This window comes from Nerophis ophidion, linkage group LG19, assembly GCF_033978795.1.
Source record: "Nerophis ophidion isolate RoL-2023_Sa linkage group LG19, RoL_Noph_v1.0, whole genome shotgun sequence".
In the NCBI taxonomy this organism is placed as follows: Eukaryota; Metazoa; Chordata; class Actinopteri; order Syngnathiformes; family Syngnathidae; genus Nerophis; species Nerophis ophidion.
Genome location: NC_084629.1, coordinates 22,396,076 through 22,420,159, shown reverse-complemented (window position 1 = coordinate 22,420,159; position 24,084 = coordinate 22,396,076). Strand labels below are relative to the sequence as shown.

Sequence of the window (24,084 nt, the reverse complement as noted above, 5' to 3'; positions counted from 1 at the left end):
AAAAAAAAAAAAACATTTGCAAAAGTAATATTTGCATTTTTTTTAAAGTCCCGAAAAGTGTCAAAAATGCAATATGTCTAAGAGTTAATAATTAAAATATATTGATGATCATAGATGCTAACAGAATACAATTTAATGATATAAAAAGCCATATTTACAGTATATGTGAGAATATGATAAATATGATAAAATAAAAATGACATTATCATAACTACATTATAACAAAAGCAAATAAGATTAAATAAAATAAGCAAATATATATTGTCTTTATACAATAATGCAATAATATAATAAACGCTTTTGAAAAAATAATAAAAGTGTGTGTTCAAGTTTGTGTACTTATGTTTAAAGGCCATATGTCACTTTGCCCCTGGGTTATTTTAGCAAAGGGTTAAAACAAAAGAAGCTGGAACAGGTGGTTAAATGTTTATTTTTGCTCCCAAAACGCCCTTATTGTGACGAGTGTACACATTACAACAGTTTGAAGCGCTAAAAGTTGCCATAAAAAAAACTGAAAAATTAGTGTTTTATCCCACTACCTAAAATAAGAAGCCAGTAATAACTGTGAGAAAAAAATGTCCCAAAGAGAATAAATAGATGCTCATAACGTGTTGTAAAGCTGTTAGCGCCGGCTAATTAATAGCTTATGTGTTTAAATCATCGACCTCGCTTTCAACTTCATGTGAGAAAGTTTTCTGTTTCTGTGCCGCACATTTGTCACTTTTCACACAAATCGACACAAATTCACAACGTTTATCCACGGAGGGAATAATTATACGGCAGCTGGAAACTGTCAATTCTTGTTAGCAAACACGCTGCATCATTGCTACTAAAGCAGCTAGCTCATGTAGCACTCCAGGAGTCGCAGTTGTATTATTATTATTAAGATTGTTTGCTACATTTTAGCCACATGACGAAGTGAGCAAAAAAAGTGACGACAATAAACACGCCTGCTAGGTCCTTCTGTTGGAATGGAAATGTTAGCAAATGTAGCATTCATGCTACCATCTATTGTTAACAAGACGCCACAAAACGTGTACAAGTAAACGTTCACATTTCATGAAATATTCGGAAGTAAACCGAAAAGAATGTTAGTAAATGTAGCATTCGTGTTGTGTTAGTCTGTTGTAATAAAACATTTCTGAGATACAACTTGTGGCTTGAAATATTAGCAAATGTAGCATTCAGGCTACGATCCATTGTAAATAAGATGCCACTAAAACAAAATGTGTGTAATTAAAAATTCACATTTTATGAAAGGCTCAGGTGTTAGAAACAAATGTTAGCAAATGTAGCATTTGTGTTGTGTTAGTCTATTGTAATAAAAACATTTCTGAGATACAATTTGTGGCTCAAAATGTTAGCTAATATAGCATTTATGCTACAAGCCACTTTAAACAAGACGTCACAAAGCAAACATTCACATTTCATGGAATACACTAAGTTATTTGAAAACAATCTTTGCTAATGTAGCATTCGTGTTGTGTTAGTCTTTTGCAACAAAACGTTTCTGAGGTACAATTTGTGGCTTGAAATGTTAGCTAATACAGCATTCATGCTACTGTCTATTGTAAAAAAGACACCACAAAACATGAAATTCTTGGAGTTAGTTGAAAATAATGTTAGCAAACGTAGCATTTGTGTTTTGTTAGTCTATTGTAATTAAAACAATTCTGTGAAACAATTTCTGGCTCAAAATGTTAGCTCATATAGCGTCTTGTTACTCCATGGTAACAAGACGCCACAAAAGGTGTATAATTAAACATTCACATTTCATGAAATATTCGGGAGTTAACTGAAAAGAATGTTAGCAAATGTAGCATCTGGGTTTTGTTAGTCTATTGTTATAAAAAAAAATATGAGATACAATTTCTGGCTCAAAATGTTTGCCAATATAGCAGTAATGCTACTGTCCATTGGTAACAAGACGGCACAAAGCGTTTATAATTAAACGTTCACGTTTCATGAAATACTTGGAGTTAGTTGAAAATAATGTTAGCAAATGTAGCATTCGTGTTGTGTTAGTTTATTGTAATAAAAACATTTCTGAGATACAATTTGTGGCTTTAAATTGTTAGCTAATATAGCATTCATGCTCCTGTCCATTATTAAGAAGACGCCACAGAACAAAATGTGTATAACTAAACGTTTATCAGATTTCATGAAAGACTCGGAGTTAACCGGCAGGAATTTTTGCAAATGTAGCATTTGTGTTGTATTAGTCTGTTGTAATAAAACATCTCTGAGAAACAATTTGTGGCTTGAAAAGTTAGCTAATATAGGATTCACGCTACAATCCATAGTAAACAAGATAATTAAATGTTTATCAAATTTCATGAAGTACTCAGAGTTAGCTGTAAAGAATGTTAGCAAATGTGGTATTTTTGTGGGTTTTTTCTGTTGTAATAAAATATTTTTTAAGGACAAAGTGTGGTATGAAATTTCAGCTAATATAGCATCGCTGCTACAATACATTGTTAACAAGAAGCCACAAAACAAAACGTGTATCATTAAACATTCACATTTTATGAAATGCTCGGTCTTTGGCTGGCCGGGATGTTAGCAAAGGTAGCATTTGGGTTGTGTTAGTCCAATAAAACAAAAACATCCCTGTGATACAATTTGTGGGTTAAAATTTTAGCTAATACACTATTTATGGTACAGACCATTGTAAACAAGAAGCCACGAAACAAAACGCGTTTAATTAAACATTCAGATTTCAACAAAAACTCGAGTTAGTTGCCAGAAACGTTAACAAATGTAGCGTTCTTATTGTATTAGTCTATTGTAATAAAAACATGTCTGAGATACAATTTGTGACTTGAAATGTTAGCTAATATATACATATATGTATATATATATATATATATATATATATATATATATATATATATATATATATATATATATATATATATATATATATAGCTATGGTCCATTGTAAACAAAACACCACAAAACAAAACGTTTATCATTGGGCGTTGGTAAAATTTAATGAAGTACTCAAAGTTAGTTGAGAAGCATGTTCGCAAATGTAGCATTTGTGTTGTGTTAGTCTATTGTAATAAAACCCTTTGTGAGATACGATTCATGGCTCAATATGTTAGCTAATGTAGTATTTACACTACAATCCATGGTAAACAAGACGCCACAAAACAAAACGTGTATAGTTAAATGTTTATCACATTTTAGGAAGTACTCGGCGTCACTTGAAAATAATTAGATTATATTAGATAGTACTTTATATATTCCGTCAGGAGAGTTCCTTCAGGAAAATAAAAATTTTCAGCACAATCCCATTCAAGATCAGACAAACATTAGGGAGACAGAACAGGATCGCTGACGGGTCTGCCGGCTTCCAGCGCCCCTTACAAAAAAGATGAGATACAGTAAACAAGGGGGGGGGGGGGGGGGGGGGTTGGGAGGGGAAAAAAAAAATGTAGGCAATTGTAGCATTCTATTGTAATAAAACATTTCTGTGATAAAATTTGTGGCTTGAAATGTTAGTTAATGTAGCATTCATGCTACGATCCATTGTAAACAAGACGTCACAAAACAAAATGTGGGTAATTAAACGTTTATCAGCTTTCATGAAGTACTCGGAGTTAAATTAAAAAATTTTTCGCAAATGAAGCATTTGTGTTGTGTTAGTTTGTTGTATAAAAACATTTTTGAGGTACAATTTGTGGCTTGAAATGTAAGTAAATATTAAATGACATTCTGTTCCATTATTAGCATTGGACCACTAGAAATGTTAGCTTATGTCACTATTACTGCCTTACACGGCTAATGATTTAACCTAGAGTAGGTTTTTGAAATCGTAAAACAAATATCAACATTAACATTGAGCTAGCTTAAAGGCCTACTGAAATGACATTTTCTCATTTAAACGGGGATAGCAGGTCCATTCTGTGTCATACTTGATCATTTCGCGATATTGCCATATTTTTGCTGTAAGGATTTAGTAGAGAACATCCACGATAAAGTTTGCAGCTTTTGGTGCTAAGAGAAAAGCCCTGCCTCTACCGGAAGTCGCAAACGATGACGTCACATGTTTGATGGCTCCTCACATATTCACATTGTTTTTAATGGGAGCCTCCAACAAAAAGTGCTATTCGGACCGAGAAAACGACAATTTCCCCATTAATTTGAGCGAGGATGAAAGATTCGTGTTTGAGGATATTGATAGCGACGGACTAGAAGAAAAAAAAAACGCGATTGCACTGGGACGGATTCCGATGTTTTTAGACACATTTACTAGGTTAATTCCGGGAAATCCCTTATCTTTCTATTGTGTTGCTAGTGTTTTAGTGAGTTTAATAGTACCTGATAGTCGGAAGTGTTGTTGAGGCGCAGTTTCTCAGGGGAGTCGACGGCAGCTATGGACGGCACAAGCTCAGCTTTTCTCCGGTAAGAACTGACTTTTTAACCACAAATTTCTCACCGAAACCTGCTGGTTGACATGTGGTCGGGATCCATGTTCTCTGGACCGCTGTGATCCATGGGAAAGTTTCACCTCCAGGAATTTTAAACAAGGAATCACCATGTGTTTGTGTGGCTAAAGGCTAAAGCTTCCCAACTCCATCTTTCTATTGTGACTTCTCCAATATTAATTGAACAAATTGCAAAAGATTCAGCAGCACAGATGTCCAGACTACTGTGTAGTTATGCCGTTAAAGCAGACGACATTTAGCTGTGTGTGTAGCGCTCATATTTCCTAAAAACCTGTGACGTCTTGCGTACACGTCATCATTACACGACGTTTCGAAGACGAAACTCCCGGGAAATTTAAAATTGTAATTTAGTAAACTAAAAAGGCCGTATTGGCATGTGTTGCAATGTTAATTTTTCATCATTGATATATAAACTATCAGACTGTGTGGTGGGTAGTAGGCCTTTAACACTTGGATCCTTAAAAAGTAAACCAGGCTCTTTTTCGGGGTTTAATTTGACGAAGACATCGACTAAGGATGACTTTGGGTTGTCCCGTTGACGCCAGCTTGTTGTTTTGTCCTGAAGGTACGTGTACCACAGCTCCAAGTGGATGGTGGCAGGGAACGCCGACTCGCCCGTGCCGCCGCGCGTCTACATCCACCCGGACTCGCTGGCGTCGGGGGACACGTGGATGAGGCAGGTGGTCAGCTTCGACAAGCTCAAACTCACCAACAACGAGCTGGACGACCAAGGACACGTAAGGAAAACGACTTCTGTCCATTTGCTTGACGAAAAGAAATAATATCCTAACCTACGGAAATGTTTAAAGAGCGTGTCGATATTCAAAAGCGGGGGCCCACCGGGGGTCAACTTTGTGGGACGCCAGGCTGTCTGCCGACATAGCGAGCTACCTGCTAATGTTAGTATCGCTAGTTTATCTGTGACATTATATTTTGCCGAAGTCAGAAAAGACGATAGTGAACTCCACATCAATAGGGGGCAGTGTTATACTGAAGTTGAATGCTTTGCTAGCAATTTTGCTAGCTAATGTTAGCATCTTCTAATCACTTAGCTTGCTTGTACGAGCTTTACTGGGCCCTGCTTTTAGTTCCAATTAAATCACTACAAACGTGTGTTGTCGTCACTGAAGATAGTAATTACGGTGTTCATGCAAACACGTACACCAACGTCACTGAACACTAAATTGTCTATATGGTTAGAATTATTCATCATAAACATAATTGTTTTTTATGTTACAAAAACACGTACATTAGCGTCATTCATTGTAGATTTCATTTTCTTTGATGTTTACGAAAACACATAGGTTAGCGTCATTCATCGTAGATGTATTACCCTTTCATGTTTACAAAATCACAAGATTTATCGTGGATGTATTTGTCTTTGATGTTTGTGAAAACACATAAGTTAGCATGAATTTTCGTAGATGTCTTTGATTTTTTTGAAAACAATAGTTAGCGTGATTTATCGTAGATGTATTTGTCTTTGATGTTTACGAAAACACGTAACTTAGCGTCATTCTTCGTAGCCGTATTCGTCTTTGATTTGTACAAAAACCTTTTAGTTGGCGTCATTCATCATAGATGTCTTTGATGTTTACCAAAACAGGTAACTTAGCGTGATTTATGGTAGATGTCTTTTGTCATATGTGATTAAGGGCTATATCAGTAAACGTAGATTGAATGATGTAAGTTAGCGACATTCATCGTAGATTAATTGTCTCTGATGTTTACGAAAAGTTGGCGTAATTCTTCTCAGTAGTTAGTGTCATTTATCGTAGATGTATCTGTCTTTGATGTTTACAAAAACATGTACGTTTGGATGTCATTGTGGTTAGTGCAACAATTTGAGACATTTGTGTTCAAGGGCTATATAAGTAAACTTAGATTGATTGATGTAAGTTAGCATCATTCATTATAGAATCATTGTCTCTGAAGTTTACGAAAACACATAAATTGCCGTAATTCTTCGCAGTAGTTGTCTTTTATGTTTACGAAAACGTAAGTTGGCGTCGTTCATCGTAGATGTATTTGTTTTTGATGTTTAAAAAAACAAATAAGTTAGCATCATTCATCGTAGATTGAATTGTCTTTGATGTTTACGAAAACACATAACTTAGCAGCATTTTTCGCAGATGTACAAGTAGTTGTCTTTGATGTTCACGAAAACACGTAAGTTGGCATTAGTCATCATAGATGTATTTGTCTTTAATGTTTACCAGAACACACAAGTTAGCGTCATTCTTCGTAGACGTATTTATCTCTGATGTTTGCAAAAACACGTGACTTAGCGTGATTTATCATAAACGTATTTGTCGTTGATGTTCACAAAAACATGTACATTTTAGGCGTATGTGTTGTCTTCACTGAAGATAGTAGTTACGATGTTTATGCAAACACATACATTAGCATCACTAAAGACTAATTCGTCACACGTAAGTTATCGTCATTTTCCGTAGATTTAATCGTCCTAAATGTTTTCAAAAACTCATACGTTTGATTTGTGGAACCGTTATAGACGCCACGCTATCTGCCGACCCATGTAGATACCTGCTAATGTTAGCATGCTCCCTAGTTTAGCTTTGACATTTAATTGTTTCCTCTTTCATTAGTTTTACTGGGCGTGACCTGCTTTTAGTTCCAATAAAATGACTGTCGGTTCCAGAAACAAGTATCAAGTTTTCTTTTTTTTTTTTCAACTCCTTTAGCGTGAAAACAGTCTATTGTTTGTGAAAGTGTCAATGCTAACTTCCTCAGCATAATTCTAGCCCTGGTTTTATATTAAAAAAATAGATTTGATGTTGTTTTGTTGGACTATAAACCATTTATAACAGGAAGTGACTTTCAGAAAATGTGGATTTGATTCCAGTTGAAGCTTGTCTCCTCTCCATCGTTAATTATTTCTATAAAAAAGTTAAACAGCTGAAAGTAGGAATGTTTAACAACAAGTTGCCAACACTTCTTTTTAATAATATATAATTATATTTTGTTTGGCTTTTGGCCTTTTTTGTAGACAGGAAATAAAAACTGGAGGTTTTTTTGGAACTCTTGGAAAACTTGTAGTCTTTATTTCACTTGCATTCATCTGTTACCTTTATTTTTAACTATTTATTTTTTTAATTTCTTTATTTCACGCTTTCTAACACGCAAACCAAATCAATTGATTTTTTTTGTTTTATTTTATTGTTGGCATAGATAGTGGGGTTTTTGTGCATAACAAGTATAAAACATTAATTTAATTTAGTTATAATAGTTAAATGAACTGAACACAATTAAATTAATTCTTAATACATTTGTTTTGTTTTTGGCTGTTTGTATTCTTGTTGGTGTTTGATTGTCTATAAATCTTTGTATTAAAAAACTATTGATAGAAAAATGTAATTTAATTAAATCTGAATAAAGTTTTCTTTGGGTGTTTGCTGTGCAATATAACTTTGTAAAAAATATGAAGAAATTAATGGGAACATATCCATTAAATCTAACTGAATGTAATAAAATACAATGAAATCAAATGTAAAACAGTATTGTGTTCGGTTTTAAAATGTGTTTTACATATTGATAGAAAAAAAAATCTGATTAAATTACAGCCTAATAAACTTATTTTGTTTGGTTATTTGTGTTGTTGTTAGTGCTTGTTGCGTTTTAAAAAGTTTGTAAAAAAAAACTACAACCCTGATAGAAAATCTAATAAAATCTAATAAAATATTTAGTTTTTGTGTTCAATGTGTGCTACACATTTTTTGTAAGAATAATAAGCATTTTGATAACTTTAAAAAAATTAAATCTAATTAAATAATTATATATAGATATATTAGATTATTTGTATTATTATTGGTGTTTGATCGTCTATAAATCTTTGTAAAAAATAATAAAAATACGGATTAAAAAACAGTTACTACATCTAATTTAATGTAGTAAAATAAAATTAAATATGATTTTAAAAAATCGAGTTTTTAAATGTGTTTTATATATTGACAAAAAATTGTATAAATTACTTTTAAATAAACGTTGTTTCTTTTAATTTATGGTTTAGTTTGTGCTCACTGCATTTTAAAGGTTTGGAAAAACAGCCCATATTGATAGAAATTCTAATCAAATCTAATAAAATGTTTTGTTTTTGTGTTCAATGTGTGCTATAAAATATTTGTAAAAATGATAAAAGTTTTTATAACTTTTTTAAAATTAAATCTAATTAATATTTTTTGTGTGTTTTGTATTACGGTTGGTTTTTTATTGTCTATAAATCTTTGTAAAAAAAATAATGTTAAAAAACATTTATTGAATTTAATTGAATGTAGTAAAATAAAATGTGGTAACATTTTGTGCTAGGTTTTACAATTTGTCATACATATTGACCGAAGAAAATTTTGAACAAATTACTTCTAAATAAACCTTGTTTTGTTTTGGTTCTTTATGTTGTTGTTTGTGCTCGCTGTGTTTTAAAAGTTTTGGGGGGAAAAACAGCCCTTATTGATAGAAATTGTAAGCAAATCTAATGAAATGTTTTGTTTTTGTGTTCAATATGTGCTATGGAATTTTTTGTGAAAATTAAATCTAATAATTAATTCAAGTAAAAACATTGTTGGGTTATTTTTGTTATTGTTGGTGTTTGATTGTCTATAGATATTTGTAAAAAAGAAAAAAATAAACAAACTGAAGAAAAAAAAAATATTAAATCAAATTTAATGTAGAAAAATAAAATTAAACATGATAACTTGATTTTTAGTTTTAAAATGAGTTTTAAATATTGACGGAAAAATATGTGAACACATTACTTCTAAATAAACGGTGTTTTGTTTTGGTTATTTATGTTGTTGTTTGTGCTTGCTGCATTATAAAAGTTTGGAAAAGATAGCCCATATTGATAGAAAATCTAATAAAATCTAATAAAAAAAATCAATAGTATTATTGCTGGTGGTTCGTAGTCTATATATTTTTGTAAAAAAAAAACATTTATTAAAAAATATATTTTTTTGTTGAATCTAAATAAAATGTATCTTACTTAATACAATACAATATGTTTTTAATATTTTGGATATTTATGCTGCTAAAACCCAATTCACTCATGTTTTTATTTACTGTAATTTGAATTAAATGAGCAGTTTAAAAGTGTCATCTTTTTCAAGCAAAACAATTGTGTTCATTGACATAATTTATGATTAAAATAAATGTGTTTTTTTTTATTGATTTGTAAACTCTTAATTGCAACTTAATATTGTGCAAAGCCTTTGCTGAACACAATTTTCCTCTGCCCTCTGATTGGCTGGCAAGCTTCGCCCTTTATTGCTTGCAGCGCCACCTGTTGCTTTTGGTATGCACTTGAGCCACTTTGAAGGCGTTGCTATGGCGTTGTTGCAAGATGTTTGTCGTTAGTTACCAGGGCTAGCATGCTTTTCATTAGCGCGTTCTAGAGAACCTTTGCCAGCGCTTTCAAGTGATTATTATTCTTGTACTTTTTTGGGGGGGAAGTGGCTGGGAGTCGTTAGTTACTTCTGGAGAGAAAAAGAAGCTCGTAAAAGTCTGCGGCGCATGAAAAAATCAAAAAGATGTACTTTGGATGCTGCTGGCCAGCTGAAAGGTCTAAAAATGTGTGCGTTGAATGGAAAGGTTGCACAGCGTTATTGTTTTGTTCTGATGCACACTTTGATACACGTGGTCCGCTACTCGCTGCGTCGTGTATGCCAACGACACGCTTGTTATGATGAAAGTAGGCCAACATGAGCGGGAAAGCACGGCTTATGTTAGCGCGCAAAGTGTGAACAACAATCAGCTGGCGCTGGCTGTTGCCTCGTCATTGCCGTTGTTTTCGTCCACGTCCTCGTTAGAACAGCGAGGACACTTGTGCCACTTTTTTGGAAAGATGGCCGCCGTTCAGCAGGCTCGTCGGCGCCTGCTGTCATTTGTTTGTTTGTCATGGCTGAACTTCAACATTGTTAAAATCGGCTAATTCTGCCCTGAGATCACACACTTTGTGATATAAAGTATTTTTTTTTTCATTTATTTTATAATGTACATTTTCATTTATTTATTCATTGTATTTTTTAAATGTACATTTTTAATTATTTCATTTTATCCTCATTTAAAAAGTAGTTTTTTATTTATTTTATTTTATTAATCTTTTTATTAACATAATTCTTATTTATTTCATTTTATTTTCATAATAATATATATTTTTTGTTTATATACTTTTATATTTTCAATAACATACTTTCTCATTTATTTTTTGATGAAATACGTTTTTATTTATTTAATTTGATTTGTTTTGAAAAATTACATTTTTATTTATTTCATTTTATATATATTTTAATAACATACTTTTTTGTTCTTAATGAAAGACATTTTTATTTATTTCATTTTATTAAAATACATCTTTATTTATTTATTTTTAAAATATTTTTAATAACATACATTTAATTTTTCAATTAAACCCTTTTTTATTTGAATTTTCTTTATATTTTGTATTAATATACATCCTCATATCTTTAATTTTATGTATTTGCTTACTAAAATAAATGTTTATTTCATTTTCATCATCCATCTTTAAACAAGGTACATTTTTCTGGCTTAATTTTTTTAAATACATACATTTGTTTTTATTTCATAAAAACAAGCTTGTTTTTTTTAGGAATAACAAGCTTTATATTTGTAATCATACCAAATAAAACCATGAAAAGCCTTTTAAAAACAATGTTATTATAATGTAATATTTTCAACAAAGTCTCCCTCATTAATGAACAGAGAGTGTAACGTTTTCTGTTTTTTTTTTCTCAAGTTACGTTTTAAATGTGACAGTAGGCAAATATTCTAACAAGTGTTAATACTGTAAGTTTTGTATTTATTACACACCAGATGGTTGACTGTAACGTGCTTCTTAGTTGTAGTTCTGATAAAAAATTTGGAGGCGTTGAAAACGCCATGTGAAATCGCTAATGCTAATCAGTAACGCGTCAACAACAAAGCCAATGTATAGTAGCATCAAGCTAGCGCATTTTTTGGAGCGTTTTTTTTTTTTTTTAGTCAATGACCCAAAAGGGAATAAGCGGTAGATAATGGATGGATGGATGGGCTTTGTCTCATTTTCATGTATGACATTAGATGCAGTAGTGTGTAATTTATTGTGTGTTGGAAACTCAGTTCATTTTTTGCGGAATCTAATCTTTTGTTGCACCGTAAAAATTTTTAATACTGTAAGTACTTTATATTATTACACACCAGATGCTTGACTGTAACGTGCTTCTTAGATGTAATTTTCGTAAAAAAAATTGTAGCGTTCCAATCGCTGTGTGAAATCGCTAATGCTAATCAGTAGTGCGTCAATAGCAAAGCCAATGTATATTAGCATCAAGCTAGTGCATTATATTGAAGCGTTTTTTGTTTTTTTAATCAATGGCTGTGTCTCATTTTTATGTATGATGTTAGATGGCAGTGTACAGTTTATGGTGTGTTGGAAACTCAGTTCAGTCTTTGTGGAGTCTAGTCTTTTTTTGTGCCCTAAAAAGTGTTGATACTGTAAGTATTGCATTAATTACGCACCAGATGCTTGATTGTAACATGTTTCATAGTTGTGGTTTTCCTAAAAAATTTGGAGGCGTTGAAATCGCTAATGCTAATCAGTAGCGCGTCAATAACAAAGCCAATGTATATTAGCATCAAGCTAACGCATTTTTTTTTGGAAAAGCAGAGCCTTACTTTTCTCATGTTGGCATTGAAAATTGTAAAAACTGTAAATGTGGCTACGCGGCTTATCAGTTTTTTGTGTCCCCCCCCCTCCAGGTCATCCTGCACTCCATGCACAAGTACCAGCCTCGCGTCCACGTCATCAGGAAGGACTTCAGCAGCGAGCTTTCGCCTAACAAGTCGGTGCCCGGCGGCGAGGGTGTCAAGACTTTCAGCTTCCCCGAGACTGTTTTTACTACCGTCACTGCCTACCAGAACCAGCAGGTGAGCCGCATGGTTCCCGGCAACGGACCCGGTCCAGTCCGAAAACCTGCAAGTCATGTCTGGGCTTCTTTCTCTTGCAGATCACCAGACTCAAGATCGACCGCAACCCCTTTGCCAAAGGGTTTCGGGACTCGGGCAGGAACCGGTACGTCATGTTTAACTACGCAGGCGCCACACAATGCTTTGAACTCTACACGATATCAATGATATGAAATGATATCACTTTGGCCTGAATTGTTATCTTTTAATAGCTTTCAACACTTTCTAGCTGTATCCGCAAATTTCAAGCAAACACCAGCATCTTGTAGCATTCTTGCTAGCGACTAACGGCTTGCAAGTATTGTTATCACTGGAGGAAAAGGATTAGCTAAAGATTTTGTACTTACATGGATAACTTGTTTTGAAATCAGAAGTATTTAGACCCCATTGCATGATGGGATATTATTCAAGTGAAACCTATGACGTTGTATGAAGTACTTTTGTCTGTAAAAGTTAAAAGAACAAATACATTTAGCCAGAAAGCATTTTAAAACATGTGGCGGGCCACTTTAAACAATTTGGAGGGTCACCTTAAAAGATGTGGTAAAACACAGTATAGAATTTGGTGGGCCACGTTAAACGATGTGGCAGGACACCTTAGATATTGTGGCAGGCCACCTTTAAAGACATAACGGGACACCTTGAATGGAGTGGCAGTCCACCTAAACGATATGGTGGGCGACTTTAAACAATGTAGGGGGGCCTCTTAAACCATGTGGCGAGCCACCTTGAATGATGTGGTAGGAGACCTTAAACACTTTGGCAAGCCACTTGAAACTATTAAGCTGGCCACTTAAACAACGTGTTGAGACACCTTAATCGATGTTGTGGGCCACATTAAACGATTTGGGGGGCCATTTCAAACCACGTGGCGGGCCACATTAAACTATGTCGGAGAGCCATATCAAACCATGTGGCGGGACACCGTAAACCATGTGGCGGGCCACATTAAATGGCATGATAGGACACATTAAACGACTTGATGGGACACCTTAAACCATGTGGCGGGTAACTTTTTAAATCATTTGGCGGGTCACCCTAAACAATGTTGGGGGCCGAAAAACCATGTGGCGGTCCACTTTTAAACGGCTCAATGGAACACCTTAAACAGTGCGGCAGTCCACCTTAAACGCCGTGATGGCACACTTTAAACGATGTGACGGGCCACATCAAACGGCGTGATGGGACACCTTAAAGTGTGGCGGGCCACATTAAACGCTGTGATGGTACACCGTAAACGACGTGACGGGCCACTATAAACGGCACAATGGGACATCTTAAAGAATGCGGCGAGGAACCTTAAACACCGTGATGGGACAACTTAAACGACGTGGCGAGCCACATTAAATGGCGCAACGGGACATCTTAAACAGGGCGGCAGGCCACAGTAAATGCTGTGATGGGACACCTTAAACGATGTGACGGGGCACCTCAAACAGCGTGATGGGACGCCTTAAACAGTGTGGCGGGCCACTTTATACGCCGTGATGGGACACCTTAGACGACGTGGCGGGCCACTTTAAACGGTGCAATGGGGCATCTTAAAGATTGCTGCGGGCGGGCCAAATTAAACGGCGTGATGGGACATCTTAAACAGTGCAGCGGGGCGCCTTAAATGGCGCAACTGTACACCTTAAACAGTGTGGCGGGCCACCTTAAACGTTGTTATAGGACACCTTAAACAACGTGAAGAGCAAACTAAAAAAACGGCGTGATGGGACATCTTAAACAGTGTAGCTGGCCACTTTAAATGCCGTGATGGGACACCTTAAACGACGTGATGGGCCACTTTAAACGGTGCAATGGGACATCTTAAAGATAACGGCGGGCGGGCCAAGTTAAACGGCGTGATGGGACACCTTAAACGACGTGGCGAGCCACCTTTAACGGCGTGATGGGACATCTTAAACGGTGCGGCAGGGCACCTTAAATGGCGCAACTGTACACCTTAAACAGTGTGGCGGGCCACATTAAACGTTGTGATGGGACACCTTAAACGACGTGGCAGGCCAATTAAACAGCGCAAAGAGACACCTTAATCGACGTAGTGGGCCATATTTAACGATTTGGCGGGCCACCTCAAACGGCATGATGGGACACTTTAAACCAGGGGTCACCAACCTTTTTGAAACCAAGAGCTACTTCTTGGGTACTGATTAATGCGAAGGGCTACCAGTTTGATACACACTTAATGAAATTGCCAGAAATATCCGATTTGCTCAATTTAACTTTAATAAATAAATCTACATATAAAAAAAATGGGTATTTTGTCCTGTCATTCCGTCGTTAATTTTTTTTCCTTTTACTGAAGGTTTTTTTGTAGAGAATAAATGATGAAAAAACACTTAATTGAACGGTTTAAAAGAGGAAAAAACAGGAAAAAAATAAAAATTTAATTTTGAAACATAGTTTATCTTCAAGTTCGACTCTTTAAAATTCAAAATTCAACCGAAAAAAATGAAGAGGAAACACTAGCTAATTCGAATCTTTTTGAAAAAATTCAAAAAACAATTTATGGAACATCATTAGTAATTTTTCCTGATTAAAATTTATTTTAGAATTTTGATGACATATTTTAAATAGGTTAAAATCCAATCTGCACTTTGTTAGAATATATAAAAAATTGGACCAAGCTATATTTCTAACAAAGACAAATCATTATTTCTTCTAGATTTTCCAGAACAAAAATTTTTAAAGAAATTCAAAAGACTTTGAAATAAGATTTAAATTTGATTTTCTACAGATTTTCTAGATTTGCCTGAATAATTTTTTTGAATTTTAATCATAAGTTTGAAGAAATATTTCCCAAATATTCTTCTTCGAAAAAACAGAAGCTAAAATGAAGAATTTGATTAAAATGTATTTATTATTCTTTACAATAAAAAAAATATATACTTGAACATTGATTTAAATTGTCAGGAAAGAAGAGGAAGGAATTTAAAAGGTAAAAAGGTATATGTGTTTAAAAATCCTAAAATCATTTTTAAGGTTGTATTTTCTCTCTAGAATTGTCTTCCTGAAAGTTATAAGAAGCAAAGTAAAAAAATTTATGAATTTATTTAAACAAGTGAAAACCAAGTCTTTAAAATATTTTCTTGGATTTTCAAATTCTATTTGAGTTTTGTCTCTCTTCGAATTAAAAATGTCGAGCAAAGTGAGTCCTGCTTGCTAGTAAATAAAATAAAAAAAAAATAGAGGCAGCTCACTGGTAAGTGCTGTTATTTGAGCTATTTTTAGAACAGGCCAGCGGGTTACTCATCTGGTCCTTACGGGCTACCTGGTGCCCGCGGGCACCGCGTTGGTGACCCCTGCTTTAAACAGTGCGGCGGGCCACTTATACGCCATGATAGGACACCTCAACCGGCTTGATGGGACACCTTAACCGAAGTGGCGGGCCACTTCAAACGACGCAATGTACTCCATATAACATATTTGGTTATAATAATAATTTCAGCTTGGCGGTCCTCGGTTCCAAAAAATTCAAGTTAGAACGACACACATTTCACCCGGAAAGCGAAGTGATCCCAAACGGCGAGAGAGCACATGCTACGTCTTGTTAGCACTATGGCTAATCATGACACTTCCACGCCTCACTGTCCACACAGGCTTGTGGAGGTGCCCAGCATGTCTGGACTGTCCTTCCTTATGACGCAAAAAAACCCCCTTCCTATTTTTCACTTTTGGCGCGTAACCGCGTGAGAATGGGGATGCTCCAAATGTATTTGTCTTCTTCATGTTCCCTCCCTCGCGTCTCACTGCCGCCCTCCTGTGGCGTGGAGGAAATACTGCATGAAGGAGCACTTCTCGTGTTGAACGCTTTCGTCGTTTAAGAGTTTTATCATTTTCTCCCCACTCCCGGCTGATGCCTACTTTTATTCAACTTCATGTTGCGTAATTGTGCAAAATATTCTTGTTGAAGTCCTATTTTTAGTTTTTCACTGGTTGAGCGATGACATCACTGCTGCTTTTCTTTTCACCTTGCGTCCTTTTCTCTCCTCTCAGTGCTGAGAGTCAGCATGTCGGGAAAAAGGGGGGTCCATGCACATGAAAGTACCCCCCGTCATCTGGTCCGCATTACCATTGGCCAGCAGATTTATTCCCCACACATCTTTTTTTTCTTTTCAAACAATAGACTTTTTTTTGATCAATGGCTGAGGCGTTAAAGAGTTTTTTTTCATGAGAAGATAAGAAACGCTAAGAGAGATTTGTCGTGGGGGGCTTACATTGTTCTTTTTTTGGCTTTTATGTTCGTATACTTTATTGTTAAAAAAAGCCTTTCTGACTTGTTGACCCCCAAATGTGACTATTTTTCTTTAACTACTATGTATCCTATCTTCCTGTCATTATGTACGATAAAAAAAAAATCAGGTTCTAGTAATAAGGCTAGCTCACATGCAGGAAAAGTGTCATAACAGTGGCGAAATTAAAGGCAGCGATACCATTTTTGTCCCACACTGACATCTCAAGTACTTTAACAAGGACGCCAAATTTTAACAAAACCCGAAGAACATTGCGATTTGTGTTCTGCGCACAAACATGTACGACTTTTTAGTTACCGTTAAATTCTTGTAACAAACAATTAACAAAGAAGATGCTACCTAGCTAAGTAAGATTGTAATTAATATCGTAAGGAGTAACAACCATACTCTTTAATGAAAATTGCTATGTTGGCTAACACAGATCCACGTTAATTGTTTGCTTAGTCAACCCTGTATACCGTCAGTTACATTGTTCTCTCTTTGCTTTAATGTTAGTACACTTTACCGTTAAAAATAAACCTTTCTGACTTGTTGACCCCCAAATGTGACTATTTTTCTTTAACTACCATGTATCCTATCTTCATGTCATTATGTACAATACAAAACAATCGGGTTTTAATAATAAGGCTAGCTCACATGCAGGACAAGTGTCATAACTCTGGCAAAATTAAAGGCAGTGATACCATTTTTGTCCCACGCTGATATCTCAAGTAGTTTAACAAGGACGCCAAATTTCAACAGAACTCAAAGAAAATTGCGATTTGTGTTTTGCGCACAAGAATGTACGACTTTTTAGTTCCCGTTAAATTTTTGTATTAAACAATTAACAAAGAGTGTGACCTAGCTTAGTAAGATTGTAATTGATATTCGGAAGGAATAACAACCAGACTCTTTAACGAAAACTGTAATGTTGGCTAACACAGTTCCACGTTAATTGTTTGCTTAGTCAACCCTGCATACCGTCACTTACATTGTTCTCTCTTTGCTTTCATGTCGTACACTTTACCGTTAAAAAAAGCCTATCTGAATTGTTGACCCCAAAATTTGACTATTTTTCTTTAACTACCATGTATCCTATCTTCCTGTCATTATTTACGGTAAAAAAAACAATCAGGTTCTAATAATAAGGCTAGCTCACATGCAGGAAAAGTGTCATAACTTTTAGTCAAAATTAAAGTCAGTGATACCATTTTTGTCCAACGTTGACATCTCAAGTATTTTAACAAGGATGCCAAATTTAGACAGAACCTGAAGAAAATTGCGATTTGTGTTCTGTGCAAAAAAATTTTCAACTTTTTAATTCCCGTTAAATTCTTGTAACAAACAATTAACAAAGACCTCACTAAGAAAGATTGTAATTGATATCGGAAAGAGTAACAACTACACTCATTAACGAAAATTGTTATGTAGCTAACACCGTTCCTCGTTAATTGTTCGCTTAGTCAACCCTGTATACCATCAGTTACATTGTTCTCTCTTTGCTTTTATGTTCGTACACTTTACTGTTAAAAGAAAAACTTTCTGACATGTTGGCCTCCAAATGTGATTATTTTTCTTCAACTACTATGTATCCTACCTTCCTGCCATTATGTACGATAAAAAACAATCGGGTTCTAATAATAAGGCGAGCTCACATGCACGAAAAGTGTCATAACCTTGTCAAATTTAAAGGCAGCAATACTATTTTCGTCCCACGTCGACATCTCAAGTACTATAACAAGCTTGCCAAATTCTAACCCGATCCGAAGAAAATTGTGGCCTGTGTTCAGCGCACAAAGATTTATTTTGCAGGCTCACAGCTTTTTAGTTCCGGTTAGATTCTTGTAACATTCAGCAAAAGATGAGACCTAGCTAAGTCAGATTTTACTTGATATCCAAGGGAGATACAACCAGAACTTTTAGCGTAAATTCTAATGTTGGCTAACACAATTTCACGTTAATTGTTTGCAAGGTCAATCTTGCACACTGAATGCCATTGTTCTTTATTGTACTTTTATGTTTGCCTATCTTCCTGCCATTATGTACGATTAAAAACAACAATCAGGTTCTAATAATGAGGCTAGCTCACATGCAGGAAAAGTGTCATTACTTTGTCAAAATTAAAGGCGGCGATACTATTGTAGACCCACGCTGATAATTCAAGTACTTTAACAAGCACGCCAAATTTCAAGGCAATCCGGAGAAAATTGCGATCTGCGTTCTGTGCACAAAAATGTACGACTTTTCAGTTCCCGTTGGATTTTTGTATTTTACAATCAGAACAGAATGCGACCTGGCTAAATAAGATTGTACTTGATATCCGAGGGAGTAACAACTATACTATTTAACCTTTGTTATTATTGTCAGTGCTCATGTTGACCAACAGCTCCTTCGCATGAAAACAGCTTGTTAACTTGGACGGGATTTAAGTCGCGTTACCGTCTGGGGGAGCGACATTTGTTAGCTTTGCGCCATGAATGAGCGCAGTGATGCCGACGGCCGGGGGCCACTTAGCCCGCACCACTAACGAGCAGCCGCAGGCGGCCTTAAAACAACACACGCAGGGGTGACGGGAGACGAGATCCCTGAACGCGACGTGGCCAGGGGAGGGGTGGAAGTAAATCAAGTGAGTAGCTAGCGGGGGTTTGCAGGTTTGTCCACACTGCAGATGAAACGTCATGCAGATTTATGTGCGCACTAAAAAGCGGCCTGCTTTTAATGGCTCCAGTTTCCTCTGAGCAGGACTCGGGTTTTGCTGCCGTCTGTCTCCCGATGCCGCCGACACTTCCGCTAGCTGTAGCTCATCTCCTCGATAGCTTTCCTTCTTGTCGCGACATTTCCTCTCGGATTTCCTGCTCGTGACGTGACAGGGGCCAACCACGACGTTCAAAACCCCAAGTCTGGTTCCTTGCTAGATTCTTAGCACTAGCGTTAGCACATTAGCCTGACTGCTGGAGCGGAAACCACATGTTCTAGTAACATGTCGTTTGTTACAGTTAGAGCAGAATTCTAGTAAGCAAGTGTAGTTGTTATTAATCGCAGCCATTGATTGATTGATTGATTGATTGATTGATTGAAACTTTTATTAGTGGATTGCACAGTTCAGTACATATTCCGTACAATTTACCACTAAATGGTAACACTTGAATGAGTTTTTCAACTTGTTTAAGTCGGGGTCCACGTTAATCAATTCATGGTAATGTTCTACTTAAGAATCCAATTTCATTGGTATGTGCTACGATAATAATTAAGCGTTAAAATTAAAATGCTATTGATTACAGCTTTTCGATAAACCCACAAACTGATCACTAGCTAACAACTAGCGCATAGCTATCAGCTGGTGCGCCCATCACTGGCTGTCAACTGGTGCGCTAATTGCTAGCTAGCAGCTAGTGCTGCTAATATTGTGAATAGGTACTCTTTACCGTTGTCGATTTGGTCACAATAACAGTGAGTTGTTTTTGTTTTTATGAAATAAATTGGATCGCAATGTTAATGTTTGTCACATATTTTGCGTGCCGAGCACGATTGTTTTCTTTTTTCCACATTTGTGTTCACATTTTGTTTACTGATACTTTTTAATAATTTTCTTCTGTTTCTGTCCTTTTTTTTGTTTGTGTTTAAGACTGTAATGTAAAAAAAAAAGTCCCCTCTAGGTGGACTCTGTTAGCACCTCCCTGCTAATGCTAACTATGCTAACGTTAACGATTTCCACATTGGACCCTGAATGACACATGTCGACAAATGTGCGGCGTTAGCGTTGTGGGGAGTAACGCCGCTACTATCCCACGTGTGTTCAGGACGGGCCTGGAGGCCATCATGGAGACGTACGCCTTCTGGAGGCCACCTGTGCGCACGCTCACCTTTGAGGACTTCACCAACATGCAGAAGCAGCAAGGTGAGCCCAAAGCTTTATTTCTGCCTCAAAGGTCGTCTTTCACGCCGTGAAAATGTTTAAATGTCATTTCAAGTACACCAACTTTGTTTATGTATGAAGTATCATCATCTGAATGTCGACTCATTAGCATATTCAAATGAACCTTGTTGGTTTATGTTCCCTTTAACCTTTTTTTGTGTTTATTGATTGAATATTGTTATTTCTAGTACTACTACTGCTTGCTTGCTACTACTTCTGCTGCCACTACTACTACCACTACTACTACTTCTACTATCACAATATTGCTGTATCAATTATACATATTATACATGACAATGTTTACATTCATGCATTCTTCACTGGGAAACTCAGAAAAATGTGTGATTTCTGGTAATAATACTAATTTATTAGCAATAATTAACAATAGTAATTATTATTGATCATGAATACCTTTCTTTTAATTGGTATTTCAAAACATATATTTATTTATTACAACTAACGACACGGAACATCAAGTTTGGTATCTAATTAGTACTGCGGTACTTAATTAGTATTAGATAACTAATTAGTACTTTAGTATTTTATTAACATTTCTGTATCTAATTTAAGTTTAAGTATTTTATTCGTAATTCAGTGTATTATTACTTTTGTTACACTTTAGTGTGTAATTACTTAGTATATTAGTATTTTATTAGTACTTCAGTATTTTATTTGTACTTCAATACTCAATTAGAGCTTCAGTTTTTAATTGGCAACTTATCTATTTATCATTACTTAAGTGTTTAATTATTATTTCAGTACTTCACTAATTAATTAGTATTTGATACGTAATTAGTACTTAAGTATTACATGCATTTTTCATTATCTAATTCAAGTTTTTGTATTTTAGTCGTACTTCATTCTATTAATACTTTTGTTACACTTCATTATGCAATTAGCACCTTAGTATTTTATTAGTGATTTAGTATTTAATTAAGTATTTATCATTACTTTGCTATTTAAATAGTAGTTCAGTTTATAATTAGTACTGCAGTACTTAAATAGTTTTCGGTACCTAATTAGTACTTCAGTATGTGATAGATACTTTAGTATTTAAGTATTTTTATTACATCAGTATTTAATAAGTAGTAAAGTATTTCATTAGTGCTTACGTACTTAATTAGTAGCTTAAGTATTTATCATTACTTTGGTATTTAATTAATACTTGAGAAATTAATTAGTTATTCACTATTCAATTAGTATTTGGTACCTAATTAGTACTTAAGTATTTCATACATTTTTCAGTATCTAATTAAAGTTTTGGTATGTCGTATTTTAGTGTATTAGTACATTTGTTACCATTAAGGATGCAATTAGTACTTTTGTATTTTATTAGTGCTTTAGTATTTAATTAGGACTTAAGTATTTATCATTATGTTGGTATTTAAATAGTAGTTCAGTTTTTAATTAGTTCTGCAGTATTTAAATAGTATTCGGTACCTAATTAGTACTTCAGTACATAATAAATACTTTAGTATACAAGTATTTTTTTATTACTTCAGTATTTAATTAGTAGCCCAGTATTTCATTAGTGCTTCAGTACTTCAATATTACTTAGGTATGTGGAAGAAGTGTCAAAGCGCTTTGAGTACCTTGAAGGTTTTTTTATTGGTAGTTCAGTATTTAATTAGTACTCCAGTGTTTAGTTAGCATTCAGTACTTCAGTACTTATATAGTACCTGAGTATTTTGTATTGTATCAGTGTTGAATTAATACTTGAGTATTGAACTAGTACCTGAGTATTGAATCAGTACTTGAGTCTTGAACTAGTACCTGAGTATTGAATCAGTACTTGGGGCTTGAATAAGTACTTGGGGCTTGAATAAGTACTTGAGTATTAAATCAGTACTGATTTGTATTGAATCATTACTTGAGGATTTAATTTAGTACTTGATTATTGAATTAGTACTTGAGTATTTAATCAGCACTTGAGTATTGAATCAGTACTTTAGCATTAAATCAGTACTTGAGTTTTTATTCAGTACTTGAGTATTGGATCAGTACTTGAGTTTTTAATTAGTACTTGAGTATTGAATCAGTACTTTTGTAGTTTCTGTAATAAGACGTCATGTCAAATGAACAAAAGAGTACAAAAACAATTCAAAATATTTGGTGGCTGAAGTATTTCTGGAAGTATTCGATGTATTTTCTTTGCATGAAAGCAAAACGTGTCGCCCCCCCCCCCCCCCCCCCCCCCCCCCGGCCCCGCTTTCGCCCTCCTCTGTCGTCATGGCGACCCAGCGGAGGTCACGAGTTGACCTTTGCCCGCTTTGTTTGCTAGCTTGAAGTTAGCCGAGGGACGAACAAGATGGCGTCACTGAGTGTCGCACCTTGACTCTTACTAACCTGCACGCCCTCTCCCCCCCACTCCCCAGTACCCCTTCCCCCTCTGGGAAATGAATGAAAACATGACCTCACATATTTTTCATGTGCACGCCCCCCTTACTGCAGAACTTATCAAAGGCATGTGCTGCTTTCATTTTGACTTTCTACATAACACCTCCCGCCCCCTCCTCCCACGCAGCCCCTCCAGCCACGCCACATTCAGCACTCATGTTGGTTTGTGTGTCCAGGCGGAAGCACGGGGACGTCCCCGACCACCTCCAGCACGGGGACTCCCTCCCCCTCCGGGGCGGCCCACCTGCTCTCCCCCTCCTGCTCCCCTCCCGCCTTCCACCTGGCGCCCAACACCTTCAACGTGGGCTGCCGAGAAAGCCAGCTGTGCAACCTGGGCCTGTCCGAGTACCCGGCGTGCGCCCGCAGCAACATGGCGGCACTGCAGGGCTACGGCGGCCTGGCCGACGGCTCCTACGGCCGCCTGCAGGCTGCAGGGGGCGGCGTGGCCTCCGGCCAGCCCGCCGAGTCCTTCCTGCCGCAAAGGACTTCCTCCTTGATCGCTGCCGGCATGCAGGGCGGCATGACCGGTGGCGGGGGCAGCGCAGTCACGGGCGCCACCGGGGGGAAGATGGATGCCTACGGCGGTCAGCTGGGCTCTTTCCCGGCCTCGCAGCTTCAGTACGTGATGCAGGCGGGGGGCGGCTCCGGTGCCGCCTCCTCGTCCGCCCCGTCAGGCTCCTCCCCCTCCTCGGCACACATGTTCAGCGGTGCCCACCACCACGTGCAGCAGGGCTCCTACAACGCCTTCTCGCTGCATAATCCCTACAACCTGTACGGGTACAACTTCCCCGCCTCTCCCCGCCTGGCCACCAGCCCTGAAAAGCCGCAGGGTGGACTGCTCTGCTCCTCCGCCGCCCCCCCAGGCGCCTTCGCCGAGCGCCAGTACCTGTCCAACGGCAACATGGACGCAGTGCACATGATCGGCAACGGCGGTGGCGGCCAACAGGGGGGCGGCGCCTGCGACGGGCGCCAGTACGGCTCCGCCTCCCAGATGTCCATGCACATGGTGTGAAGACGGGAGTCCAGGAGAGCAAAGTTAGACCATGTAACGGAAAAGAAGGATCATCTTGTGTTTTTGCTTTTTTAGCTCGTGAAGACGCCC

General features: G+C 36.6%; 1 protein-coding gene across 1 annotated transcript in view; it reads left to right on the top strand.

Annotated features, from left to right (window-relative positions):
* The window catches only part of tbx15 (T-box transcription factor 15), a 53,726-nt gene that overhangs the window by 29,401 nt on the left and 241 nt on the right, over positions 1-24,084 (top strand). The window contains exons 4-8 of the mRNA XM_061879544.1: positions 5,020-5,191; positions 12,225-12,392; positions 12,473-12,537; positions 20,470-20,567; positions 23,159-24,084. The exon at positions 23,159-24,084 is cut by the window's right edge and continues 241 nt beyond it. Coding sequence (XP_061735528.1) covers positions 5,020-5,191; positions 12,225-12,392; positions 12,473-12,537; positions 20,470-20,567; positions 23,159-23,994 — 1,339 coding nt within the window. The 3' untranslated portion in view covers positions 23,995-24,084. The remainder of the gene's footprint in view (positions 1-5,019; positions 5,192-12,224; positions 12,393-12,472; positions 12,538-20,469; positions 20,568-23,158) is intronic.